The sequence below is a fragment of the Thunnus maccoyii genome, chromosome 11, assembly GCF_910596095.1.
Source record: "Thunnus maccoyii chromosome 11, fThuMac1.1, whole genome shotgun sequence".
In the NCBI taxonomy this organism is placed as follows: Eukaryota; Metazoa; Chordata; class Actinopteri; order Scombriformes; family Scombridae; genus Thunnus; species Thunnus maccoyii.
Window position 1 is genome coordinate 18,881,927 of NC_056543.1, and position 24,371 is coordinate 18,906,297.

The 24,371-nt window shown below is 38.8% G+C and overlaps 2 protein-coding genes across 4 annotated transcripts in view; one reads left to right on the top strand and one right to left on the bottom strand.

Annotated features, from left to right (window-relative positions):
• Positions 1-8,890, top strand: part of osbpl6 (oxysterol binding protein-like 6) — a 38,123-nt gene extending 29,233 nt beyond the window's left edge. For both annotated transcript variants that reach the window (XM_042425683.1, XM_042425684.1), the window contains 10 exons: positions 244-331; positions 1,854-2,107; positions 2,552-2,689; positions 4,374-4,437; positions 4,632-4,710; positions 5,338-5,482; positions 5,594-5,738; positions 6,000-6,126; positions 6,378-6,500; positions 6,806-8,890. In XM_042425683.1, the coding sequence (XP_042281617.1) occupies positions 244-331; positions 1,854-2,107; positions 2,552-2,689; positions 4,374-4,437; positions 4,632-4,710; positions 5,338-5,482; positions 5,594-5,738; positions 6,000-6,126; positions 6,378-6,500; positions 6,806-6,917 (1,275 nt within the window). In that variant the 3' untranslated portion in view covers positions 6,918-8,890. The remainder of the gene's footprint in view (positions 1-243; positions 332-1,853; positions 2,108-2,551; positions 2,690-4,373; positions 4,438-4,631; positions 4,711-5,337; positions 5,483-5,593; positions 5,739-5,999; positions 6,127-6,377; positions 6,501-6,805) is intronic.
• A 1,691-nt stretch (positions 8,891-10,581) lies between these two features.
• prkra (protein kinase, interferon-inducible double stranded RNA dependent activator) lies at positions 10,582-22,577 on the bottom strand. 2 transcript variants are annotated; one of them, XM_042425686.1, is made up of 9 exons: positions 22,321-22,577; positions 18,511-20,816; positions 15,256-15,431; positions 14,604-14,685; positions 14,067-14,145; positions 13,659-13,776; positions 13,477-13,571; positions 13,200-13,362; positions 10,582-11,711 (listed from the first exon to the last, which is right to left on the bottom strand). In XM_042425686.1, exons 3-9 carry the CDS (start codon positions 15,329-15,331, stop codon positions 11,554-11,556), a joined length of 771 nt encoding a protein of 256 aa, XP_042281620.1. In that variant the 5' UTR covers positions 15,332-15,431; positions 18,511-20,816; positions 22,321-22,577; the 3' UTR covers positions 10,582-11,553. The 2 variants fall into 2 exon arrangements, with proteins under 2 accessions (XP_042281620.1, XP_042281619.1); XM_042425685.1 differs by lacking the exon at positions 18,511-20,816.
• Between the last annotated feature and the right edge of the window lie 1,794 nt (positions 22,578-24,371).

A 24,371-nucleotide genomic window follows, 5' to 3' on the forward strand; every position in this document is an offset into this window, starting at 1 on the left:
GGCAGCGTCAATGGCCTCATTGTGTTTGCTATATATAAAGCATGAAAATGCTGCAGTGTCTCATCTTATGATTACTGCAGTAGGACAGATAGCCGGCGACTGCTGCAGTTTGTTAGCCACTGGCAAACTGCAGTAAGTGTGTGTGCATGTGTGTGGCTAAAGCCGTCTGCTGTTCAATCACAGTCGTGTGTGTTGTACTCTACTGCACTGACTCACTCTGCTCTGTACCTGTTCCCCTCACAGGGCTCAGACGATGAGTCATATGTCAGTGATGTGAGCGATAACATTTCGGAGGACAACGCCAGTGTGACTGATAACGTCTCCAGACAAAGTAGGTCCAATTCTGCACCGTGACTAATGTACACGAAGCATCTGCAGGTTTCTGTTAGAAAAGGGGCAAAATTCATGTAGGAGGGTATCCCACTCAGTGGATTAACCGTGCTTCTTCTTCTTCAGCATCCACACACACACACACACACACACATCCACACTGGTACGGTGCTGTCAAGCCCATTTATCAGTATGGCTGAGGCAGTTGACTTTGCAGGGCTGCTCTGTGCCAAGGGCTTCTCTCTGGCTTTATGAAAGCTATCAGTATGAGGAAGGAAGAGATCTCCCTCCTCCATCTCTGTCACATACCACACAGAGTTAGATAATATCTCATCATGATGAAAATCCTTACTGTATGTTCCTGTACACGTCTGAGGAGTCTGGAAAAGTACTGGAGCTGGTTTTAGTATTTAGGGATTGCATATCAAGTCAATATAGTAATGAAAAAAAGAAGAAAGTCCCATTTTTTTATGTAGACCAACAGTCATTTCAGTGTATTTGATGTTGTGAAAGAATGACCCACTGCAACAAGTTCGTGCAAAGCCTCTATCAACTAATATGCAAACCAACAAATGAAAGAACAAATTCAGTCAGGAAGTGCCAGTCTTCAAAGAAGCAGGAAAGGTAAAGTGTTAAAATGTGAACAACCTGGATGGTAGAATAAGGCAGGCCAGACTTCAAGGAGCACAATCACATCATACCTGCTTCTCAAGGGGAAAAGGTCTTTGTAGTGAGGGAATAAAGGTGTCAGAGCGCTTCAACCAAAATGCTTGTTGAGTGGTGGAACAGCGTCTGAAACCTCCTAACCCTGCACCCGACTATTTCTTACTTTTGTTACTTTTTGTTACTCTCCGAAACTGACAATCTGACACTCACGCCCACTTCACACAGTGATTGTACAGGCGTGCGGAGGTGAGAATTAAGCAGGGTCTGAGCTTCTCCCTTAAGCTCTCTTTTTTTTTATTTTTCACACAATTATTTCTGTCATGTTTTTGTGTGCCTTCAAGAAAATACTGTCTAAAAGTGTGCACACAAACGATTATCTTGTCTCACTCCTCTCTATGACGGCACTCTATTTGAGCTATAAACACTTTTGCCTTCAGAAGTGGTCGTTGGTTATTTTCAAGCATGCTTACTTCTTTAAGGCTGTCTTAATCAGGATCATCTCTTAAATCTTTTCTTAAAAACATACTTTCTATCAGATTGCTTATCCTGATTTTACTTGAATGGCATCTTTATTTATTTTATTTTACATGACTGTAATTGGTTTCTTATTCTGGTCCAGTTAATGTCTTTTATACCCTAAAAGTTTCCCATCTTATTAGATTTTATTTGATTTTATAATTGGTTGTTTTTGATTCGCTGCCTACTGCTGCTCTGTAATACAGTATATATACTATAATTAAAGATTTGTATTATTATTACATTTTTCCCAGAAAGACCATGTTTCCAAGATCCACAGTGACTAGTACAAATCATTTTGTACCACGTATGGGCAGTTATGAAGTGTACTCTCTTCCCAGTGGCCAACGGAGACTTTGCTGGTGGTGCCTTCCGTAACGGGCGGCGTACCTGCCTGCCGGCACCCTGTCCTGACACCAGCAACATCAACCTCTGGAACATCTTACGAAACAACATCGGCAAGGACCTGTCGAAAGTGTCCATGCCCGTGGAGCTCAACGAGCCTCTCAACACCCTGCAGCGTATGTGCGAAGAGCTGGAGTACAGCGAGCTGCTGGACAAGGCTGCTGAGACCGAGGATCCCTTTGAACGCATGGTAAAGAACCCGTCAGTCACAGGTGTTAGATCTGGAGAACATAATGACCCCTTGACTGCTCTTCATGAAGCACGTTTGCTTCTGTGGACTAGATGTCGAGAGTGGAATCTGCAGCTGAGGATTTTCAAGTTGAATCTTAACATCTTAAGTTCCTGCTGTATATTTTTTTTTTGTGTTTTCCACACTTGTGTTTGTTGATGTGTGAGGTGACATTGCCGGTCACAAGCCAACGTAAACAGTCTCTCACTCAGAGGCGTAACTGCGAGGTGGCTGTACGCTCCAGCGCAGCCGTCGACCTTGCATCCTCCTATTTTTATCCGTCTTCTGTCATTTTTGATAGTGCCCGACGCATACTAATGTTCAGCTTATGTGACAAAGCCTGTTAATATGAGCAACGCTAATCCTCTTGTTTATGTCGGCTGTGTTGTTCTGACTCTCTGACAGGTTCTCGTTGCTGCTTTTGCCATCTCAGGCTACTCATCCACTTACTACAGAGCAGGAAGTAAGCCATTCAACCCGCTACTCGGAGAGACGTATGAATGTATTCGAGAAGACAAGGGCTTCTGTTTTTTCTCTGAGCAGGTACATTTGAGCACAGCTTATGTTGTTTCTTGCAATGATTTTTAATGATATTTAATGCATTTTATACAGCAGTATTTTCTTGTGTATGCAGCCATTTTCTCAGTATTTGTCAGAGATGATCGTAAGCTCTTTTACAGCTTATTTATCAAGATGGACAACACTGGAATAAAACATCAAAGCTCACTCTTGACCTTGAAAACAGCAGCTGACAAAACAATCTCACCATAAGCTCCATCTTTTTTGAAGCTTTCAGTCCTATGATCTTTATCAACAGATGGAGTTTGCTCAGGTGTCATGGAAATTGTAAATGTTCCATTTTTTCTGAGATCTTTTAAGCACTTCTAGTCCATTTTGGCTTAAAAATCGAGCTTCATAGTTCATTCCTGACCTTTGCAAACTGCTGTATTTGATTATGCAATATTTGTCTGGTTCATGAAGGAATAACTGCAGTATTGTTTTTGGTTGAACTGAATGACAAATACAAATGAGTGAGTTTATATACTGTATTTCTCTTTCTTACTCACACAAATCATGTCACACACACACACATTTGCATTTTCATTGTACGTCTCTTAAGACCCCTTTACACTGAAGTTTTGGGCTGTCTGAGACAAAAGTCGACAAACGTGAGAGAAGTGTGGTGAAATCTATGGTCGTCAATCCAAAATGGTGGTCCTAGATCACACTGTGAGACATGTTTATAAACATGTCTGTGAGACATGTTTAGACATGTCAGAAATTTAAGACCTAATTCTCACAATGTGACTGCTGCTACGACCCACGTCTACAAACCGACCAATCAGAATACAACATGAAGTGAAACAGAATACACTGGCTGCTGTGACGTTTTGTAGTTCGGGGAGAAAACACATTCTTGTTTTCCTTAATACGAAGAGAACCAGCAGCACACATGGCACGCAAAAACCAAAATGATGGAGGTGAAACGATAAAGAACTTTGTGACTTTGCTGAATTTTCAAAACATCAGAGCAGCACAGATGGATGATGCGAACTGATGACGCACCTCTGTTTTCATATACTCTTTTCTACTTACATCATAGCGCCATAGATTCACCATACATTCATAATGTGACATGCAGTTAACTTACACGATTGTTGTTGTTGCACAGTCTAAAAGGGCCTTAAGTCACATTTCACTGAACTTTTCAAGACTGCACTCTGAATAACTTTGGTGTACAGTAAACTAGGGCTGCAACTAAAGACCATTTTAATGATTGATGAGTATGCTAATTATTTTTAGAATTAACTGAGTAACTGTTTTGTCTAAAAAATGTGAGAAAAAAGTGAAAAATGCCCTTTACATTTGCCTGGAGATGAAGGAGCACGATTTTCAATCACTTGTTTTGTCTGATCAACAGTTTAAAATCTTAAAATATTTTGTTTATGATCATATAAGACAGAAAAAGCAGAAAATATTCACATCAAGAGGAACCAGCTGTATTTGTAAAATGACTGTAAAATGATAAAGGTAATAGGTGCTAATAAATTTTCTATTGACCAACTAATCCACTAATAGTTTCAGCTGTGCAGTGAACTCACTCTTTTGTTGCATGTCTTGTAGTCCGTCACGTTCTCTGTTTGGAGACTGAAAAACATCTATATGATGTGTAACCTCGGCAACAACAGCTGTCAGACTGGTTTTTTTTTTTGATCTTCTCTCCAAGGTGAGCCACCACCCTCCCATCTCCGCCTGCCACTGTGAGTCCAAGAACTTCACCTTCTGGCAAGGTAGGTTACACACCTAATTAGTGAGGGATTTTCCACATGGGAACTCTCAGTGGAGGAGCCAAACACATCTCAATTAGCCTCTTTATTATCCAGATGAAATTTAATAGATTAAAAAGTAGATTTCATAACATTTGAGAAGAAATACAAAAATGAGAAGGTTCAGTGCATTGTTCTTGATTTGTGATGTTTTTCAGATGTAAGATGGAAAAATAAATTCTGGGGAAAATCAATGGAGATTTTACCACTCGGCACCGTGAATCTTATGATTCCCAGGTAACTTTCTTCTAGCTGCTTAATGTCTTGAATCAAAGGTTTCATCTCAGCAGTATCTTATTTGTCAAGTGTCAGTATCCCATACATGAATCTAATATTTACTCAATGTGTTACTGAAATTTCAGTCAGTGGATTGCTTTTTATCAGTGATAAAATATATATATATAAAAAAGAGAAATATCTGCATGTATAATTATATATTAGTAGTGTTTCTATCATTACTGACCCATTCAAAGTTTGACTAAGAAGAAATTGTGAAACCTTGAGATTTCTCCTCTCTTAATAGAGGACTAAGGTCTTGCCTGGTCCCTCATCTTGAATACAAATGTGTGATCTGTGCTCATGTGGGCCGGAGGAATCTATAACAAGTTCTAGCCTGCGGATAATGCCTTTGATGGGGAGGTTCGGGGAGGGGCATTACAATTTTTACCACACAAAATGTTGAAAATCTGGGGCTGTTGAATAAAACAGGATCAAGGTTTTTTTTCTGTTAATCAATTTGTAATCTCCTACCTACTTTGAACAGAACAAATGTCACATTTGACAGAATAATTGTATAGTTGTACATTTCTAAAGACTTCCAGGACAGTTATCATCAGGGTTTATGCTGTTAATGTGTCTTTCCAGGTTTGGAGATCTCTATGAATGGAACAAAGTCACCACCTGTGTGCACAACATCCTGAGTGGACGCCGGTGGATCGAACACTACGGGGAGATCACTATCAGAAACATGAAGAGCAGCAGCTGCCTCTGCAAACTTACGTTTGTCAAGGTAAAACACACTGTCAGCAGGAATCAGTGATACCTGTTGGTTAGGACTGATTTACCATAAACGCACAAAGCATCGTTGTACAGCTGTGATTCACTGTTTTTTTTCTTTTAGGGAAACTACTGGAGTTCTAATGTGAACGAGGTCCAAGGATTTGTGATGGATCAGGAAGGGAAAGTGATCCACAGGCTTTTTGGAAAATGGCATGAGGGCCTTTACTGTGGCGTCCCGCCTTCTGCCAAATGTATCTGGAGGCCAGGTAGGCGTCAGTTCCTCATCCTCACTTCACATCAGACTTTTAACTGGTGTAAGTTAGAGAAGACATTGGTGATGATGGGAAGTGCATGGCTCATGTATGATATGCATAGATGAAACGTAGAGAACTACATCAGGGAAGACAGATATTTTTGACAATAGATTTTGCTTCCCGACACGTCAGTAAATGGCGTTGAGGATGTTAACATTAAACAATAGTGATCTTTAAATTCTAATATTTTTGTTCATGTTCTTTCCTCGTTAGGCTCCATGCCCACAGACTATGAGCTGTACTACGGCTTCACCAGATTCGCCATTGAACTGAATGACCTTTGCCCCGAGCTGAAAGACGTCCTGCCGCGCACAGATGCCCGATTCAGGCCCGATCAAAGGTACAGCATCACATCCCCACCTACAATCATGAGACCAGCTGACACAGTACATTGCCACCATAGGCTGAGAAAAAAGTGACTGGATTGCAACATCAGTTAATCTGCTGGCGGTTTTGTTTTTGTGAAGATTGAGACGTTCTGCCTAATAAAAGTTATTATTTCAGTTCATCATTCACTTGTTTGCCGCTCTTTGTTGGACCACCTGACTGAACTGTATGTGTTTACTGAGAGGTGTCATTTCGTTCACACAGGCATCTGGAAGAAGGGAACTTGGAGATGGCATCCTCAGATAAGCAGCGGATCGAGGACCTGCAGAGAACCAGGAGGAAGTGTAACGAGGAGAACAACATCAAACAGGAGCCGCGCTTCTTCAAGTAAGCACAGAGACCACGAGCCAAGATGCATTAAACTAGACTGAAACTCTGTGTGTGTGTACGCACAAAGAGAGATATGTACATTATTATCTTCTGATTTATAAAACCACGTGTACATGTTGTCCTGGTTCATATGTGGGTCTGGCATTTGCATGCTTTCTGTCATTTTGTTAATACATCTTGCCACAGACAAGATAACATCAGCCAGTTCATGCCTTCATTTCTATGTGAATGACAAGGACATTTTTCCTGGTTACTCGCAGGTTTATCAGTTACAACCGTCACTTCTCCATCTTCTCTTCCAGGAAAGTGGTTGATGGCAATCACAGGGAGAGATGGGTCTCCAACAACACGTACTGGGAGCTCCGCAAAAACCCCGGCTTCATCAATATGGAACCTACAATGAGCCTGTGGTAGCACACGGATTTCTATGTACATCATGTAGTCATCGCAGACACGAAGGCGGTTACCTATGCACAACAAGGTGTTAAAGAGAAACATGTTAACTATAAAAACATCCGTGTGCATGGATACGAACGACTGCAGAGCTGAAGGGTGGCCCGATGCCCAGCGACCCCCGTTGCCACATGGTCATCCGTCCATGGAAACGACTTCTAGGATCACCTTCATTGTGCTTGTCGAAGCCGGGTTGTCAGGGCAACAATCGCACCACTCATACGTAGACCTTTCCTCAGCTCCTTTGACTTCCAAGTATGTCCTTGCCTTAAAAAGACACCCATACAAGTCACGTGATTTAGCGCTTTTTTTTAGTTGGAGCCGTCTGATTTCTGACAGCCGTCGGGGTTAGACTAATCTAAGAAGTAGACATTTTGATTACCTACGATACCGTGCATGTTTAGAGAGCAGCTTTCACTGGCATTAAGCCGTATTTACTATATCATCAATGTTGTAGAAAAAAAGAGGTATTTTTATAAAATATCTTGGACTCAGAATTTAGTGAAAGAGTATTATGTGAATTGGCAGATTTTATTTATTTTTGCCTTTTAATACTGTTGAATCTTTGTGATAGCAGTACTCTCTCTTGGGAAACAACTCGTTTAAAATTCATCTTGACTGCCGTAGATAAAGTATGAGGGTGAATTTTTAAGGACGAGCTCTTAAAGTCGAACAAGGAGCCCCACCCTACAGGCCTTCACACCCCTTATAGATACTTTTTCTTTTAAAGCTGTCAACACAGATCCACCAGACACCGCCACAGAGTTCAGTTCCTCGTCACGGTGGGATTCTGTGTCTCAGAGTAAATACTTCACCCCGTGACTCTGGGGCCAAGACCTCCACTGCCCCACGGTCTTATTTTAGGCATTGTAACATGAAACCAGCTCCTCTGAATCACATGGTTACATAAATACATGCATAGACTCCCCTCCCATATATAGCGGGCAAACATTCAGTATGTCCTCCTGCGTGAACGTGATACAGAGATCTGGTCTCAGTTAAATAACAAGACTCTGAAAAACATCTGACACATCTTTAAGTCTAAGAATAGAGAGTGTAAAGATTGACCCCATCAAGACCCCTGACACTATTTTGTGATTTGGGGTTATTTAAACAGCAAAACAGGAGAGAAACAGTCACATATTTCCAGTAGGAGGCCAAACACTCATCTACATCCAGCCACATGACTAAAGAGCTACAACAATCATTATTTGACTAATTAACAAATCAGTTTTCTGTCAAAATTAATGCCAAAATTGCCATCACAGTTTACCAAATCCCAAAGTGATCAAATCTTCATCCTTAGACTGACTAGCAACTAAAAATTTAAACTTATAGTGATATGAGACAAAAAAAAGTTGCAACTTTTGTCATTTATGAAAATATTACCAGCAAATGTTTGACATTTTTCTTGATAAATGACTTCCATTATTTAATCAATCAAAACAGGACCATATTTTCTTTTAATTAATTAATCAGTTAATTATATCCATGGCTGCTACATATATTCAGTCCATCATGAAACAGCGGAGCCACCTGCAGATCGCTCTGTGAAAATGCAGTTTCTGGAAGAGAATCTGTTCTTTTTTATTCTGAATGTTTTTAGATGTTTAAGCCAAACTTTTTAAAATGGGTCTGATTCCCAAGAGAGTTTACTGCTACGATGCTTCTGCAAAGCACCAGTTACTTATTTGAAGTTTGTATATTTATTGCAAAGCAGATTAGCTTTAATGTTTTAACCAGTGTCCCCCCCCCCCCCTTTTTGTGTTACAGAGTTAAGAAAATATAACACAGGGGGGCCTTTGATTGAAATCAACCCCCAACACGAGTAGTCACACATTATCCAAGCGTATGAGGGCACATTTAATTTAATTCCCCTCGTTCAGGACTGCAGAGTGAGGACACTGAAGGAGGAAAAAAAAAAAAAAAAAAGAGTGAATATAAATATGTAGAACTATGTGAGGCAAATCCATCTTGTGTGCACTGTTCACATGGTACTGTAGATTAAAACCAAAAAAGGTAGTACTGCTTTGCATCCATATCCCTTGGTTGTTGTTGTTTTTTTTTTAAAATATATAAACGTGCTTATCATTTTTTCTCCCCCCCCCCCATCACAAACTCAATGCTACAACTTATCAGCGTCAGTCTCACTTGCTGTGCCTTAATGCATTTATTAATGCCTCACAAACACACTACTGATGAGAATCCACATGCCAAGAAGAAGGTATGCCATTCATTCAAGTACAACTCTGCACATTCTCCAGTCTCCACCTGCCTGCAGACGATAACTGATACAGAGAAATGTTTTCAAGGGAGACGTCTTTGACACTTGGATAAGTGGGGGAAAAATTGGTTTATCAGACTGTAAAAAGCTCGCAGGGTTAAAAGATGTTCTGCACCGCTCCGCTACTCCTGACATGTAACCGATATGTTTTTGGTGATCACTGTAAATACAGCACATTTAAGAAGATGGGTCACTAAAAGCAAAAAAAATCCTTTTTTCCTCCTCCATCTGTGGACAATTTTAAACAAAACAGCAGTTGCGTGTGTGTGTGTGTGGAGGAGAGGGGCACTTTGCTGCTCGTGTGTGGAATCAGAAATGAAAAAGAAAAAAAAAAAAAATCATGCTTTGTTCCATCACCATGTAGGATAAATACTGTAGACCATCATGACCCCAACAAAGAGTTCATCCATTCTTCTACCTGCATGTCTAGACAACATAGCCTGCCAATGAATGTTGCAGATGCCTTACAAAAAAAGGTTTTGTTTTCTCAATTGGACTCATGTCTTATCTTTTTTGGGTTTTTTTTTTTTTGTTTTGTTTTGGACTGACATGTATTATTAAGCACTGTGTCAGCTCAGTTTCTTTCCCATCTATTTCCTAATGGGTACCTTCTAAAGTGCAATTTTAACAAAGTACATATCTTTCCATGAACACTGTACACTGCTGCTACATAGTGCTTGTTCTAATAAAACTGTAAAACGCAGCTGACAATGTGTGTGATTTTATATAGAAGACAAGGCCACAAAAGAGAATTTGTGTTGTTCAAATGACTTCAGATTTTACTGTAAATAGGACTACGGTTATTTTCACTATCAATCAGTGGTTGTTTAAGTGAAAATAATTTAAAATGTCCTCCCAGAGTCCAAGATATCATCATCAAATGTCTTGTTTTGTTCAACAAACAGTCTGAATCCAAAGAATATTCAATTTGCAATGATATAAAACAGAAAAGCAGGAAATTTAGGAGCTTTTTGGGCATTTTTTTGCTTGACAAATGATGAGGAAAGGTTGCCAATCGACAAGTTGTTTCAGCTATAATGGTAAATACTCCCAAATCACAGATCCTTTTAACACCCTATCGTGCGATCGACATGTGCTTTCTCGTGTCTTCCTTATTAAACCACACAAATCAAGAGTGAATGGAGCAGCGCAAAGTTCCTGATGTAATTGCCTTTGTACCAACACAGCAGGACGTGCTGCCTCGTAAATTGATGGCTGTCAAGTGGTCAGCTCCCTCGAGAGACGTTTCCATTACGCAGCAACAGCTCCTGGAGGCACAACAGTCGATTCAGGCAGCTCAGTATCAGCTACTGTACGAGCATTAACAGAAAACGACACTCATTAACATTTAGTGTTTGGGTTTATTTTCAGACTCATACACATGTTGCTGCTGCTGCTGTTATTCTCCACCAGGGTTCAGTTCATAAAGCAGATACCAGTCAGTTAATATTAAATATAATCACAGATTTTAGTTGTATGTACTATGAGGCACACTGCAAACAATAACAACAGACCAGCAGATTGGGAATATGTGTCTGTAGCAAAGTAACGTCATTTTACACTTTGACAGTTAACCTGATAAAGATTGTAGATTGTGTACACACAGATGGAAAAGAAAAAAAAAAAATTCTATCTTGCTGTAAACCAAATTGCAGACTATACTTTCAAATTTAACAAGGTCAAAATAATCTCTCATCTTCGATTCACTTTTACACATCAAGTTTTAAAACATTTTCAGGCAACTTTTATTAATTTAAAGTTTAACAGAAAGGCAGGTGTCTGAGGTAAATTAAAAGTTAAAGAACTTCAACGAACATCTCAATATGTAGCTGGAGAGACAAAACTGTGGAATAAAAACTTAAATCAAGTCAAAGTAGACTGAAAGCATCTGCATCCTAAAAAAAATATATATATATTTTCACACGCAACACAGTTATTTGTGGACAAATAAAGCACTGACAGCTCAAACTACGCACGTAAAAAGGAGTGCTTCATATTACTTATTGTTCTTCATTTACACATGTACATTTGTTTAAATATGCTGGACATCATAAAGTCCTAACAACTTCATGACAAAATTTCATTTCCATTTAATTTTTAATACTGAGTATGTTTGTCTCCTCACAAACACTGTTGTATCTTCACTTACTGTGGAACATGATCTGCTTTGATATACATTAATATAAAAATATACCTTGACCTCATATCGTCCGCAGGCAGGAAGACTAGTGGGAAGAACAATCTATAGCCTCATCCTGACTCGACATCAGCTGGTTTACGTGACAACGTGGGCAATGGTTGACTGTGGTGGTTTTACTTGATGGAAGCCATGATCTTGATATACTGAAGGGCGCTGTGTGCTGCGTCGTTGTGCGCGTTGCTACAGGAGATGCCTGTGCCGTGGCACACGGTGACGGGGGTGGTGGACAGTTCCGCCAAGCACTGATACTGGCCGTTCACCGTCAGCTCACCTGCAAAACACAGATACACACTTACTGTGACACAACCAGCAACAATGAACACACAACATCAAACTATCCTTTATATAACAGGAACAGCAGCCAACCAATAGAGTCTCTAACCTTTCTCATACAATAAAAACAAATAAAAACAATGTGATGACTGTACACTCTTGCTACTTTTATTCTTCTTTGCACCTGGGTTCATTAACCTCTTAACCCTCCTGTTGTCTTCCCGTTGATCATGCAACTTTTGTCCTCCCGTGTCAAAATTGACCCGGGAGGACAAAAGTTCACAGATGATATCAATTTTAATAAAACACCCAAAATTAAATGAAAGTAGTGATCATTACTTTTACTTGCAAAGTGTGTGGTATGGAACCATCCATGTGATTTTCAGGCAATTAGATGAAAGAAATCCATATTTCTGATATGAAAACATTTGAAAACGGGTCAAATTTGACCCGAGGACAACAGGAGGGTTAAACTCTACAAGGATGCCAGCGTCCTCGGCCAACATTACTGCCTTTCAGAGGCTGTAATAGGCTCAGAAGATTCTGGTATCATATAAAACTAGAAGACCTAAGGCATCCATTAGTACCAACTGTGTCATGATAGCTTGCCGGGAAGGGGGCTAAATAATGCTCCAAAGTTAGGCTAAATTTTGGCGAGGGGAAAAACCGGCATGGCCATTTTCAGAGGGGTCTCCTGACATCTCATCTCAATATATCTGAATGAAAATGGGGTCTATGGGTACCCACGAGTCTCCCTTTTACATACATGCCCACTTTATGCTAATCCCATGTAGTTCTTTGCATGCAGTATAAATGTGTTATTTTCACCTATCCTAAAAATTGTGTATATTAATATTTCTGCATACTGGGGTCCCTAAACAGTCTTGGAATAAATAAATAAATAGGGTATGACTGGAAAGCTGAGACTCTTGTGGATTCAATGAGCCCAACTGTTTTCATGTGTGATGATGTTAGAATATAGATTTTTTTATTTAGAGCATTTATAGGTGATCTTTTGTTTTGTTGAACAAATCTATCTACTGGTATTTTGTTTAAGTGTTTTTAATCATGCCTTGGCGCTGCAATGGATCCATAATCAGTATTGGTGTTGCATTTATCAGGCATTTTTCTTTAAAACTGTTAATTAAGGGCACCATTGTGGGTTAGGAGTGAAAATGCAGATTTTTGTTGCACCTCTCTTTCCCCTGGTTCATGTCATCTCTCCACTGTCGCTATAAAATAAAGGCAGAAAGAAATAACTGGGAAAAAAGTGCAGTCAATCCTCATGAGCAATTGCAGTTTCCTCAAAATGTCACTGGAATGAGTAACGATGTCCCACTTGGTGAATATAATTTCTCTCTCTAGTGTCTCCTTTGGAGGGGCAAAGACGCAAAGAGAAAATGGGAGTGAGGGAAGTGAGGAGGCACGTTAGCTGACTGGAAAAGCACCATGTTTCTTTAGCAACCAAGAAACGCTTTGTTCTTACCGATGTCAAAGTACGTGACCTCAAAGCCTTGCTCCTTGGACAGCTCCAACATCATCTGAATGTAATCTGTGTTGGGAATGCTCAGCGGGTTTCTTCTCAATAAAGAAATCTTCTCTGCTGTTGAGTTCCTTAAGTTCTCAAATCGGACACTTGGTGTGGGAGCCTGAAAAATGTAACACAACTCAAAAAATTTGGCACAAACGATCGATTTTTAAGCCAGAAACATAGCAGCTGCCTCCTGTGGTCACTTCGCAAGGGCGAATAACATTTGACATACCCATGTGATTTCAGAGCAGCCTGACAGACTTTGAAGCTTTGCCACCATTTTCTCTGCAGCTGCCTTTTTCGCTGATTTTTTTGAATTTCCTACAGCTGTTGAAACATAAATCATAGATTAATAACAAGGTGAACAACAAAAAAAACTTGCAGTTTCTTGCAAAGTCTCAAAAACATCCATACCCTTCTCTGACAGGGACTCCAATCTACAAGTAACAGTGAATTCTCTCTTGTGTGGTGGACCAGCCTCCATTAAAACTGTGTATTCAGGAAGACGCCATCCTCTCTGCAACGCTAGTTCCTAGCATGGAAGGCAAAAAATGATAAAAAAACAGCATTATAATACTATTAGTATATTTTTGTGCATACTACTGTGAGCAGGACGTCCTTCCTATCAAACACACTGAATTACAGCCAAGTGGAGACATTTTTTAATATCTGGAGGTAAATATTAAGCTTCCTCTTGCTATGGTTTAGTGTTTTTTACAAAATATCATTTAGTAGACAGAGACACTTGTTTATACAGTGTAGAATCACATGTACATAGAAGGACACAAGTACAAAGAAACAGCACAGCTATGACTCACATACCTGCAGAATCCCTACTGAGTTGGGATGGTTGTTTGTTTCTGCCGCTACACCATTACTCTCAGACTTCACAGGAACATTCCTGTTGGGATTACATCAAAGCGGTTACCACAGCTGCAACACATCAGCATTCACTACAGGCTGGCAGTGGAGCCGTCTGACATGTGTGTACTGCAACTCTGGATTGCTAAGGCTGCAGCTGATGATTATTTTTCATTATCAGTTAATAGGCAGATTACTATGTTGATAATTTGATGAGTCGCATGGTCTATAAAATGTCAGAAAATTGTGAAAAGTTGCTATCATAGTTTCCTGAAAACCAAGTTGACGTATTCAAATTGCTTGAATTGTCCAACCAAAAGTCTAAAAGTCAGATATATTCAGTTTACTATCATAGAAGATTAAGAAATCTGACAAATTTCTCAAACAGGTTTGAGACGCTGGAATCAGTGAATATGGCATTTTTTCTTTAAAAAAAAATACCTAAATGAATATTAAATGACTGCTGATTAATTTTATGTCCAGACTGTTTCTACTCACACTGTTCCAACGTCTATCTGCAGAATATTCAGGGCAGCTTCTGCAGCCACGTGTTTGGCTGCCTTTTTACTGGGACCTTGACCTGAAACAAAATACAGTAAGCCACACACACACCAGATTATATAATATATTACAGAAATTAATTTACAGCCAGATGAAATGCACCTTAATCTCAAGCCACTGCGAGCCAAAATTTAAGATTTTTGTTCTAAATTTAAAAAGCAACTGTGCTTTAATGAATTATTCCAGAAAGTAAAGATTAACCCTGAGGGCTACTGAAAAGGACATTTTGGAAAAACATGAAGAAAAATCTGTCTGAAAATGAAGTGTATCCAAAGCCTTTCCTAGAGCGTATTGTTGTTAGATGTCAGATGTAGAGACTGGATTATTTTCTCATCACCTCAACACTAACGGCTTTACGAATGCTTCTTCTCTGGACCTGCACTGTTCTACGCCTGAAGTGAGATACCTTGGTTAAAAAACACAAGCCATATATGGGATATATTTAAGAGTATATTGCAACAACACACAAGTGACAAATAAGAAGATGCAGGCTGGAGTCTCTCTGAATGAGGAGTGTGTGATAATTAACTCAAATAAAAGGCTTTATCTAGTGTCAGGCAGCTATCAACACAGCAGGGTTGTAACTCACCTGTGCAGCTAACGTCTCCAACTCTCACGCTGAAGACGAAGCTCGGTTGGTGAGCTTCTCCTTCCGCCTTCTCCATCACATACACGGGGAGGTTGCCGGTTTTGGTGCCGTACTCGTGCAGGACTTGTATCGGCGTCTTCCCTGGGCTGGCCCTCTGCGCTTCATCTGTATTCACGCTGTGTGTATTAAAAACAAACACTACCGTAAAAACTGCACTGTTGCAATAAAATGATTGTAATATACATCTGAGCAACAAACCAGGATAGTTAATGAGCCAGAAATAATGACTCCAGCAGGGAGAATTAAGCGGAACATTTTGTCAACACTTTTAATATTTACATGCCATATAATTAACTTTTTCAACAGATACTGGCAGCTTATTATGATCCACTAAAATGACTATTTCAGCTATGGATGGAATATCATTAGACTATTAGTAGCATTGCTGTTTACTATTAAGCTTTTTTTCATAGTAAATTAAAAGATACTGATGACTGATGAACAATAAGTTCTTTGGATAAAACCTCGACAGAACAGCAGCCAACTGATCAGCTGTGACATGTGATGACACACTAGAAAAGGTTTTTCAGTGGCCAGAAGAAGAGAAACCTGTGTAAAATATAACGCAACTTAATAAATCAACCCATTACTACACTGAGACATGTAAATGGATTTGAAAATGTCCACCTTCATGTAAATTGAGGCAGACATAACTTTATAAACATATTTTAATTTAATGCAGTCCATTACAACCTCACCAAAAACTACAGCCTGGGAAATAACCAGAGCTGAGTTCATTACTTTCTGACAGCTTCAACAAATCAAACCTTACGATCCATAAAGGTTTATAATATTTATTGCAGGACTGGTGTACTGGATTACACTGCAGAGCTTTCTTTTCACTGGACTCAGTGTAACACATCTAGGCTTAAGGCTCTTGTACATCGTCTATTTTGATTTACTAAAGTAAAGTCTCAACTGTCTCACTGTCAAATTGACCTTTGTGCACATATTTTGAATTTACTTGTGAGATGTTTCCACAATTTATAATGACCTAATGTTAAAAACAGGGATGAAACAGGAAGTCTTTAAGCATAATAAAACACTGAAGTCTGTACATACCACAGCAGCAAGCACTGTGTCTGAATCTTTGGTCTGTGAAACTAATTTTCATCTGGATAGATCAGATGTTTGAGGGTATTATGACCACGATTTCATTTTATTAGACTGCATATGAAATGCGAGCCTCGCTTAAGTGACCACAGAAATGACCCTGGATAAAATCTTGATTTCACAAAGCGGTTTTGAGTCCCAGAACCATTCTGCGCATTCTTGCTGAGCGCACTGAAGCTGATGTTAACTGAGGTCTGTGGCTTCGCTGCAGGGTATATAACTGGACTGAACCTACAATTAGTTTTTACTTCATTGATCCAGGGAATTATCACTGAAAGTAAAGGTCTTGTTGCAGAAACACTCTGCTCACACTCATGTGCTGCAAACATTCACACTAAAGGCTGGCCAGTACGACCACAGAGCAGCTCCACTGGAGCATTTCATGAAGGATTTTACCCACACAGACCTATCGACAAGGCTGCTTCCTCAAACTTCAGACACCACATCTGCAACTGAATGACGGCCTCAACTTAAGTAATTATGAAATAAATGTCAAGTGGTGAATCAACGCCGTTTTTTGTTTTGTTTTTTTACATTAAATAGCACATTATTGAGAAAGCAGAATTAACAACAGTTACAAAAAACAGGACATCAAAGCAAATAAATGTTTAAAAGAAAGATAAGAAAGTAAAAAAACAAATGTTACTATGATGCTCAAGGGTTGAAGTCATATTAGAGAGTTTTTCACATATAGATACAATTTTGTTGGTACTGCAATTCATGCTACCTTAGACTACTCAATTAGAAAAGGAGAAATAACATTAAAAGCATTGGGTAAAGCAATAAAGGGGTAAAGCAACAATTACAATAACATTAACGCTGCTTGCTAAAGAAATACGGCCGACTAGCTGTTATTACATTTATGGTCATTTACATTCAGCTTTATTGCTTTACCCAATCAACAATTCAACAATTTTAGGGAATTGTTGGAGGAAAAACTACATATGAAACTACGTCTCAACCGACTTTTTCCCCCTTTGGTTGTTATGATGCCAATTAAGTCATATCTAAGGCAGAAATTCTCCAATGACATGATAGAAACACTACTATGAATCACCGGCCAAATACTTTTCTCCATCCAGTCCTTGTTGTACAATGATTTGTTTTTAACTGTAATAATCTATTATTCCATAAAGGTGTATTATATGAGCTGAAATTATGACTGTAAAAGAGTTTCCAATATAAAATGACCTGCTGGTAAAAAAGGGATCATTTAATTGGGAGTCTTTGAATGGTAAAATCACATTTAAGTAAAAATTCTACACCTCCCAACTCCTTGAATATTACTCTAGGCATATTGTACCAAAGGTTATTTTTCAGAAAAGATTTTAACCAATTGATTTTCAAGGTTAAATTAATAAAATCAATAGCCTGTATGCCTCCATCTTCAAATTCTTTAGTTGTCTCTGCTTTCTTTACATGGTGGATTTTCCTTTTCCAAATATAATCATAATTAACCTGATTGATTTTTTAATAGCTCTATTTGGAATAGCAATTGAATATGTCAGGTAGATGCACCTTGAGATGCTTTCCATTTTATAACCAAGAGACACAGTGTCCAGAATACTATGAAGACTCGGGGCGTTTGAAATTGGGTGCTATGACTTCATCAGTTTCTGTAGGGAAACCCTAAATACAATCACTGCAAGAGAGAGAGAACACTTCCCCACTCAAACCTTCCTTGCATGAATTGAGGTTAAGAAATAATATTGATTGAATTGTGCTTAAGAAATCGTATTGATTCACAGTGGCATTTTTAACATCTACATTTTTCGAAGGTTACTGGTTACTTGTTGAGAAAAAAATGTAGCTTGTATTCAATAACATTCTTGACATATTCATTTAATGTGGCGTGTTCACCTAACTGCCCACTAGATAGCAGTATTAAAGCACAAATGACAACCTGTTGAATTTTAAGGAGGTTGGGGGGAAGAAAGAACTTTTATGAAGAGACTGCTGATTAGGAATCAGTTTCCCTGTTTGAAACACCAAATTTATGTTTAGAAAGAAACAACCACAATTGTTCAAAAAGTTTGTGGAGGCCATTCTTTGCTCTCCTCAGCAACCAGAGTTCAAAATTACCTGCAAAAATTGATCCACGTCGCAAATTGACTGTCCCAAATACTAAATCATCGTTGTGTATGCCGCAGCCCAAACGTACCCACTAGCAAGAGCCCGTATGACAACAATGTATAGTTCAACGCAGTCCCTATATGTCAAAAAGGGGAAGGTATGATGACACCAACCAATAATACGGAAGCCGTAATGGTCCAAACGCCTCAACACGTTCAAAATGGACGTGTTAACAGGATATTTTCTGTCGTTAAGATGTACAAATTTGACATATTAATGCGGACTAGACGTTTTGGTCCAATCTGTGTTCCATAAAATATTTTCAACTCACGCAAATACCGAATTGCCCGAATTTAGCATATTAGCATCGCGTTATTCCCGTCATTCGCATCGCCCAGCGTGAACAGACGCGTCTTTGCATTGACTTTGTAAATAATCCCGCCGCGCGAAAAATTCACTTCGCATTTGGTGTGAACACATCATCACAGTGATAGGGACACGTGCAGTTTTCAACTCACGGTATCCCAGACAGGCAAGACAGAAACATTTTTAATGCTCTAAAAGCATAATTTTTGTATCAAATGTCATTGAATATATTAGATAATATAGTTGTTATTTCAAAACTCTTACATGTAGTTATTCTCCATGAATATCTTATATTATGTAATATGGGCATCCAGTTAATTTCAATTAGCCTAATAGCCCTTACAGGCAAATAACCACGTGACATTAATTAGCTAGCAAAACTTAAGTGAGATAAGTCAAAACTAAGAATAAGACACATAACTAATAGTATAATGTTTAAATGTTTAATGCAAATGTAAACGAACTTAATTGGAATAATTAAAGTGATTGAAATGTTAATTGAAATATTAATTCATAAATCACGAAAGGTAATATATTCATTAACATTAATTATATATGAATAATATAATACAATAATGAATAATAATTCATTAACGATGGAGCAACAAACATCAGATGTATGTAAAATAAAGAAATGTCTCAGTTTGGTGTTTGAGTGTGTGTGAAAACTAAATATTTAACGATGTACAAAACTATTTGGATAAACTATGTAGTTTCTTCTTTTCTCAGGCACAGTGAGTGACAGCCTCGTCTTCCTCACACAATTAGGCCACACTTGTAGCACAGCCATTCCCCATCTGGAGCATCTCTGCAGTCGACACAGACGAGGTGATGCCGCAGCTCACAGGATTTGCGCTGCACCCAGTCATCCACCTCTGCCTCAGACCCTGGTGCTGTGATGTTCGTGCACACTGCATGGTGGTCGCTGTTTTCAGCAAGAGGATTTCTCTCTCTTTCTCTTCTCTTTTCTTTCTATCCTGGCCCTTTTTCCTTCTCACTCTCTTTCCTGCTCTTCCTTCCTCTTTTTCTTCATCTCATCCATTTTCCTTCTCCGCAGCATCCAGGTTTTGCAGGATGACACTATATTCATCACTGGTGACGACCCTTGTTTGCTTGTCCGCATGAGAGGTCTTTCTTCAGGTGCATGTTTCACAAAATGGTCCAGCCATTTTAGAAAGAGCTCTGTGTTCATGTGTCCCTTCTATGAATAGTCGTACAGGCTGTCTGTTGGACCATCCAGAGCATACATCACACTGGGAATGCAGCGAGGATAGATGATGAAGGTCAGAATCCTGGTCCCTGCTGCACTGACGCAGCAGGGCAGAGTTATGTGCTCCCTGGTGGTCGTCTGCTGGCGGTAAACAATGCCTCTTTCCCTTCTGGCACAAAACCTTCTCCTTGGACTTGAGCTTTTCACCAAAACCTGTTTCATCACAGTTCCATACAAGCGAGGCTTATTGTGGAGACTGTGCATATTAACAATATTTCCCAGAAGTTTGAAGAAGGTCTCCAAACCCTCTGCTGTTGCCCCATAGACCCAGGCCTGATCTAGGGAGTCTAGTGTACTGCTGGTGAGCTCAGGGTGGCAGCCTTTGAAATGGGCCTGCCAGTTGTCGCTGAGGCCCTTCTGCACATTCACAAGTGTTTCAATGTTGCTGAAACAGCTTTTGATGATGTCCAAAGCCAGACATTTTATGATGTAAGAGGAAATCCATCATCTGCCATCCACACAATGTAGTCCACCATGCGTCCTTCTCTTCAAGGGTGATTGCTCTATGTGGATGAGGACCACAATCATGTTTCCCTGCCTTGTGGTTAGCCAAGGTGGATTTAGGTACCCATTTGATCGTCGAGACTTTCCTCACATTTTCCCCTGATTTTACGCTCTGCACTGTCAGAAGAAGTGTTTCCCTGCTGTAAGCCTTTTCTCTTGTCCCTGACATTCTTCCCTAACAAAAGAAAACATGTTCCCAGAGTTACAAGTTATTTATTGTTTTCATCATTGTAACATTACATTGATATTGTTTGTATTATTTTTTATAACAGCGGAGAGAAAAGACACCCAGGACACCCAGGAAGGGAGAAAAATGCTGAATCCTAACTCCTAGTCCACCAGGGAGGACCTCCCAGAACTGGATAAGAGGCTGCCTGTACTTAAGGAGCAGAAAAATATAATAAAACTAGAAATATCACCTTGCGATTGTATGCCTCCGACAACCAGTCAAGTTGCAGTTTACATCCATGTCTGTCCAGACTCATATAACATTTATAGTGAAGACTTTGAAGGAATTTAATAAAAAGGTATCAAGTGCATTTTCCTTGTATGTTCACATACTTGGCCAATAAAAGTGATTCTGATAGACCACAAAGTTGTAGCCACAACAGTAGACAAAGCTTCAAATATGGATGTTACTGCAAAGAAGCTACAAATACTAAAACGTGGATACTTCAAACACATCTTCAACCTGGCAGCACAGATGATTTATACAACCACCACAGTTTCAAGGTGGACACCCAAGATTAATGTCACTAATTCACTATCCGACCAAATGTGAAATATGGTCACAATCTCCCCTTCAGTTCCTGAGTAATGGCCAGAAAAGTCAAGTGTTTGGAACACTGTGATGTCTGAAATACCGTCAAAGATGCTCTAAACCGTCTCCGATACCGTGAGACCATTGCACAATATTTGGTGACCCATCAGATTTTGTGACCTGCAGTGTATGAAGAAGTACTGAGATCCTTTGCTTAAATAAAAGTATCAATACCACAATGTAAAAACACTTGATTACAAGTAAAAATCCTGCATTTAAAATCATAATTAAGTAAAGAAGTATTACCAGCTAAATTTACTCAAGTAAAAGTAGGATTTTAAATGCAAGGTTTTTAACTTACAATTAAATATTTCAGAATTGTAGTATTGATACTTTTACTTAAGGATCTGAGTACTTCTTCAAACACTGCAGGTAACAAAATACGGTGTAACACCGGCCAAAGCTAAGTAGGTTAACGTTAGCTCACATTAGCATGTAACGCTAACGTCATAGTTTGCAGTTAAAAATTAACTTTCTGTGACGTTCACATCATGTTGTTGATATTTCTTTGGTTAAATACAAGCGACATAACTCAACTTCTTTGCTAGAAAAGTATCACATTTGGACGTATTAGCTGTAAGTGCAATAAAAATAGGCTAACGTTTTAAAAAAAAAAAAAAAAAAAAGCTCATTAACGCTGCTTACTAAAGAAAAACAGCCTGTTATTAACATTTTTCTTACAGTTTCATTTTTCTAGAACTGTCATTCACATTCAATAAAGTTGAGACGTTTTACAGCACCGATTTTAACCTAATGGCTGCATTTTAACAGTTAGAAGAAACACGGTCAGCCTGTCATTGTTTACGGTTAGCAAATATATCTTTAATCACACTGTAATCAATATAGTAAATCAACTAACCTCGTGTCGGCGGAGGTTTGCCCTGATGTAGCCTGATATCCCTCCTGAGACATGTTTGCTCTTTTCTGTCGTTTGCACGCCGACTGAAGACTCTACTGCTGGTAAATGAAAGAAAAACCAAAACACCACTTTAAGGTATTTTCCTGAGCATCTAGTATTGTTATTGAGAGGAATATAAAGTGCCCTAAAGATGCTAACAAATCTTCATCATGAGCCTGACCGGGGAAATAATCGAAGATAACATCATATCAACATCCAGGTCAGCAGCGGGTCAACTACAGCCAGTGTCTGGAGAAAGTGTCTACTGCCACCTACTGATGATGGTTGACTGGGTGACTGAGGGCTGCATTTTACTGCAACTGCCGCATATTAAAGACATTTAACTCCTAAATGACCTTCAGAGATAGATTACTCAGATTTCCAATACTACTAACCAGAATTTTTTTTAAAGTACTTATATAAATTAAAGTCCCTCTCCACTCAAAATGTGTTTGTCTTCTTCTTGTTTCTTCACTTGGATGTTTGAGTCTCACTGTGCAGAATGATGTATGTGCAGAGTTTGACACCAGAAGGTTGTTTTCAAAGTCATCTGCTGGGAGGGAGTAGATGTCATTTTAAGACTTTTCATTAGATAACTGAACTTTTTTTTATTGTGGAAAAACCATATCGGACACAAATTATTATTCAAAGTAGAGTATTTATATACATCTTAAAACATGTCTGAAGAGGATCTTTAAGTATTTAATGCAAAGGCAGATACTTGGAATAAGCCAAATCTTAGAAATGACATTCAAAGGCAATTGAGGTAGGCAGGTATGAAGGTGTTTGTGAAGAGCAGTGTTTATGTGTTTGTTTTGTAATGTTGAGAATTAATTAACTTTGTTTAATTGCCCAATTAGAATAAATAAACTATTTGAAAAGAACAATTAAACAATCCTGATTTGGTTGTCTGTAGAGTTGGCTTTTTAATTTTAATATTTCTATTTATCTTGTTTTACTTTGTGCATTATGATTTGTGATCATCTTGGTTGTTGTTGCTGTCTGCTGTCTTGTAGGCCCATGCAAATGTGGTGCAGAATCAATCAATCATCAATTAATCAATATGATTAGAGGTATTTAGATTGTGAGATCAGAAACACAGCAGCAGTGATACAGCTTCCTGGTGACACTTTATATTTAAAAGAGGGGCTTCAACTAACAATTGTTTTGCTTATCAATTAAACTGTTGATTATTTTTGTGATTGACTTAATCGATTAGTAAATAAAATGAAATGTATGAAAAATGCCCGTCAACAGTCAGAGGTGACACCTTCACATTGTTTGTCATGTCTTAACAACACTTGAATCAAATGAATGAATCATCAGTTATCAAAACTGCTCAAGATTTATTGTCTATTGATCAAGTCATCCATTAATCACTAGCACTAATTAAAAGATCCAAATGTTTTATTCTCATGCAAATTTGTGGCATTATGGTCAGTTCAGCGTGCGCATGCAGAACGACTGCACTGAAGATTCAACAAGTTATGAATGAATAAAATTCAAATTTTCATAACAGTGCTTTGTAAGAGTTTATTGTTATCACTGCTTGTGTGACAACCACACAGTATGTATACAGTCATTAAATACATTAAATGACATTTAAGTAACAATAATGAAATCACATTTGGGGAATATACCACTACTGTGCTGGTGATACCAGGAATCTAATAGTTCTGATATAGTAGGATTCTGGGGATCAGAAAGACCACTTTGTTCCTGAGCGTGAAGGCTGGTTGAGGCATCTGCTTTTTTTCACCGGTGATATCAGTCCTCTGGCTAACGTCTGCATTCACTTTTGTCAGGACAAACACAATGTCGAACTCCCCGGGAAAAATAAAACACATTGTGTGAGATGGTGAACTAAAAAGCTACTAATAATACTTATAATTGATTATTCTCTGATCCAAATTATCATATGTAACTTAAGTAATTAAACTTATAGGTGGAAAAGTGGAAAAAGTAAAATTAAGCAAAATTTAGTGAAACTAAGAAATAGTCAGACACCTCAT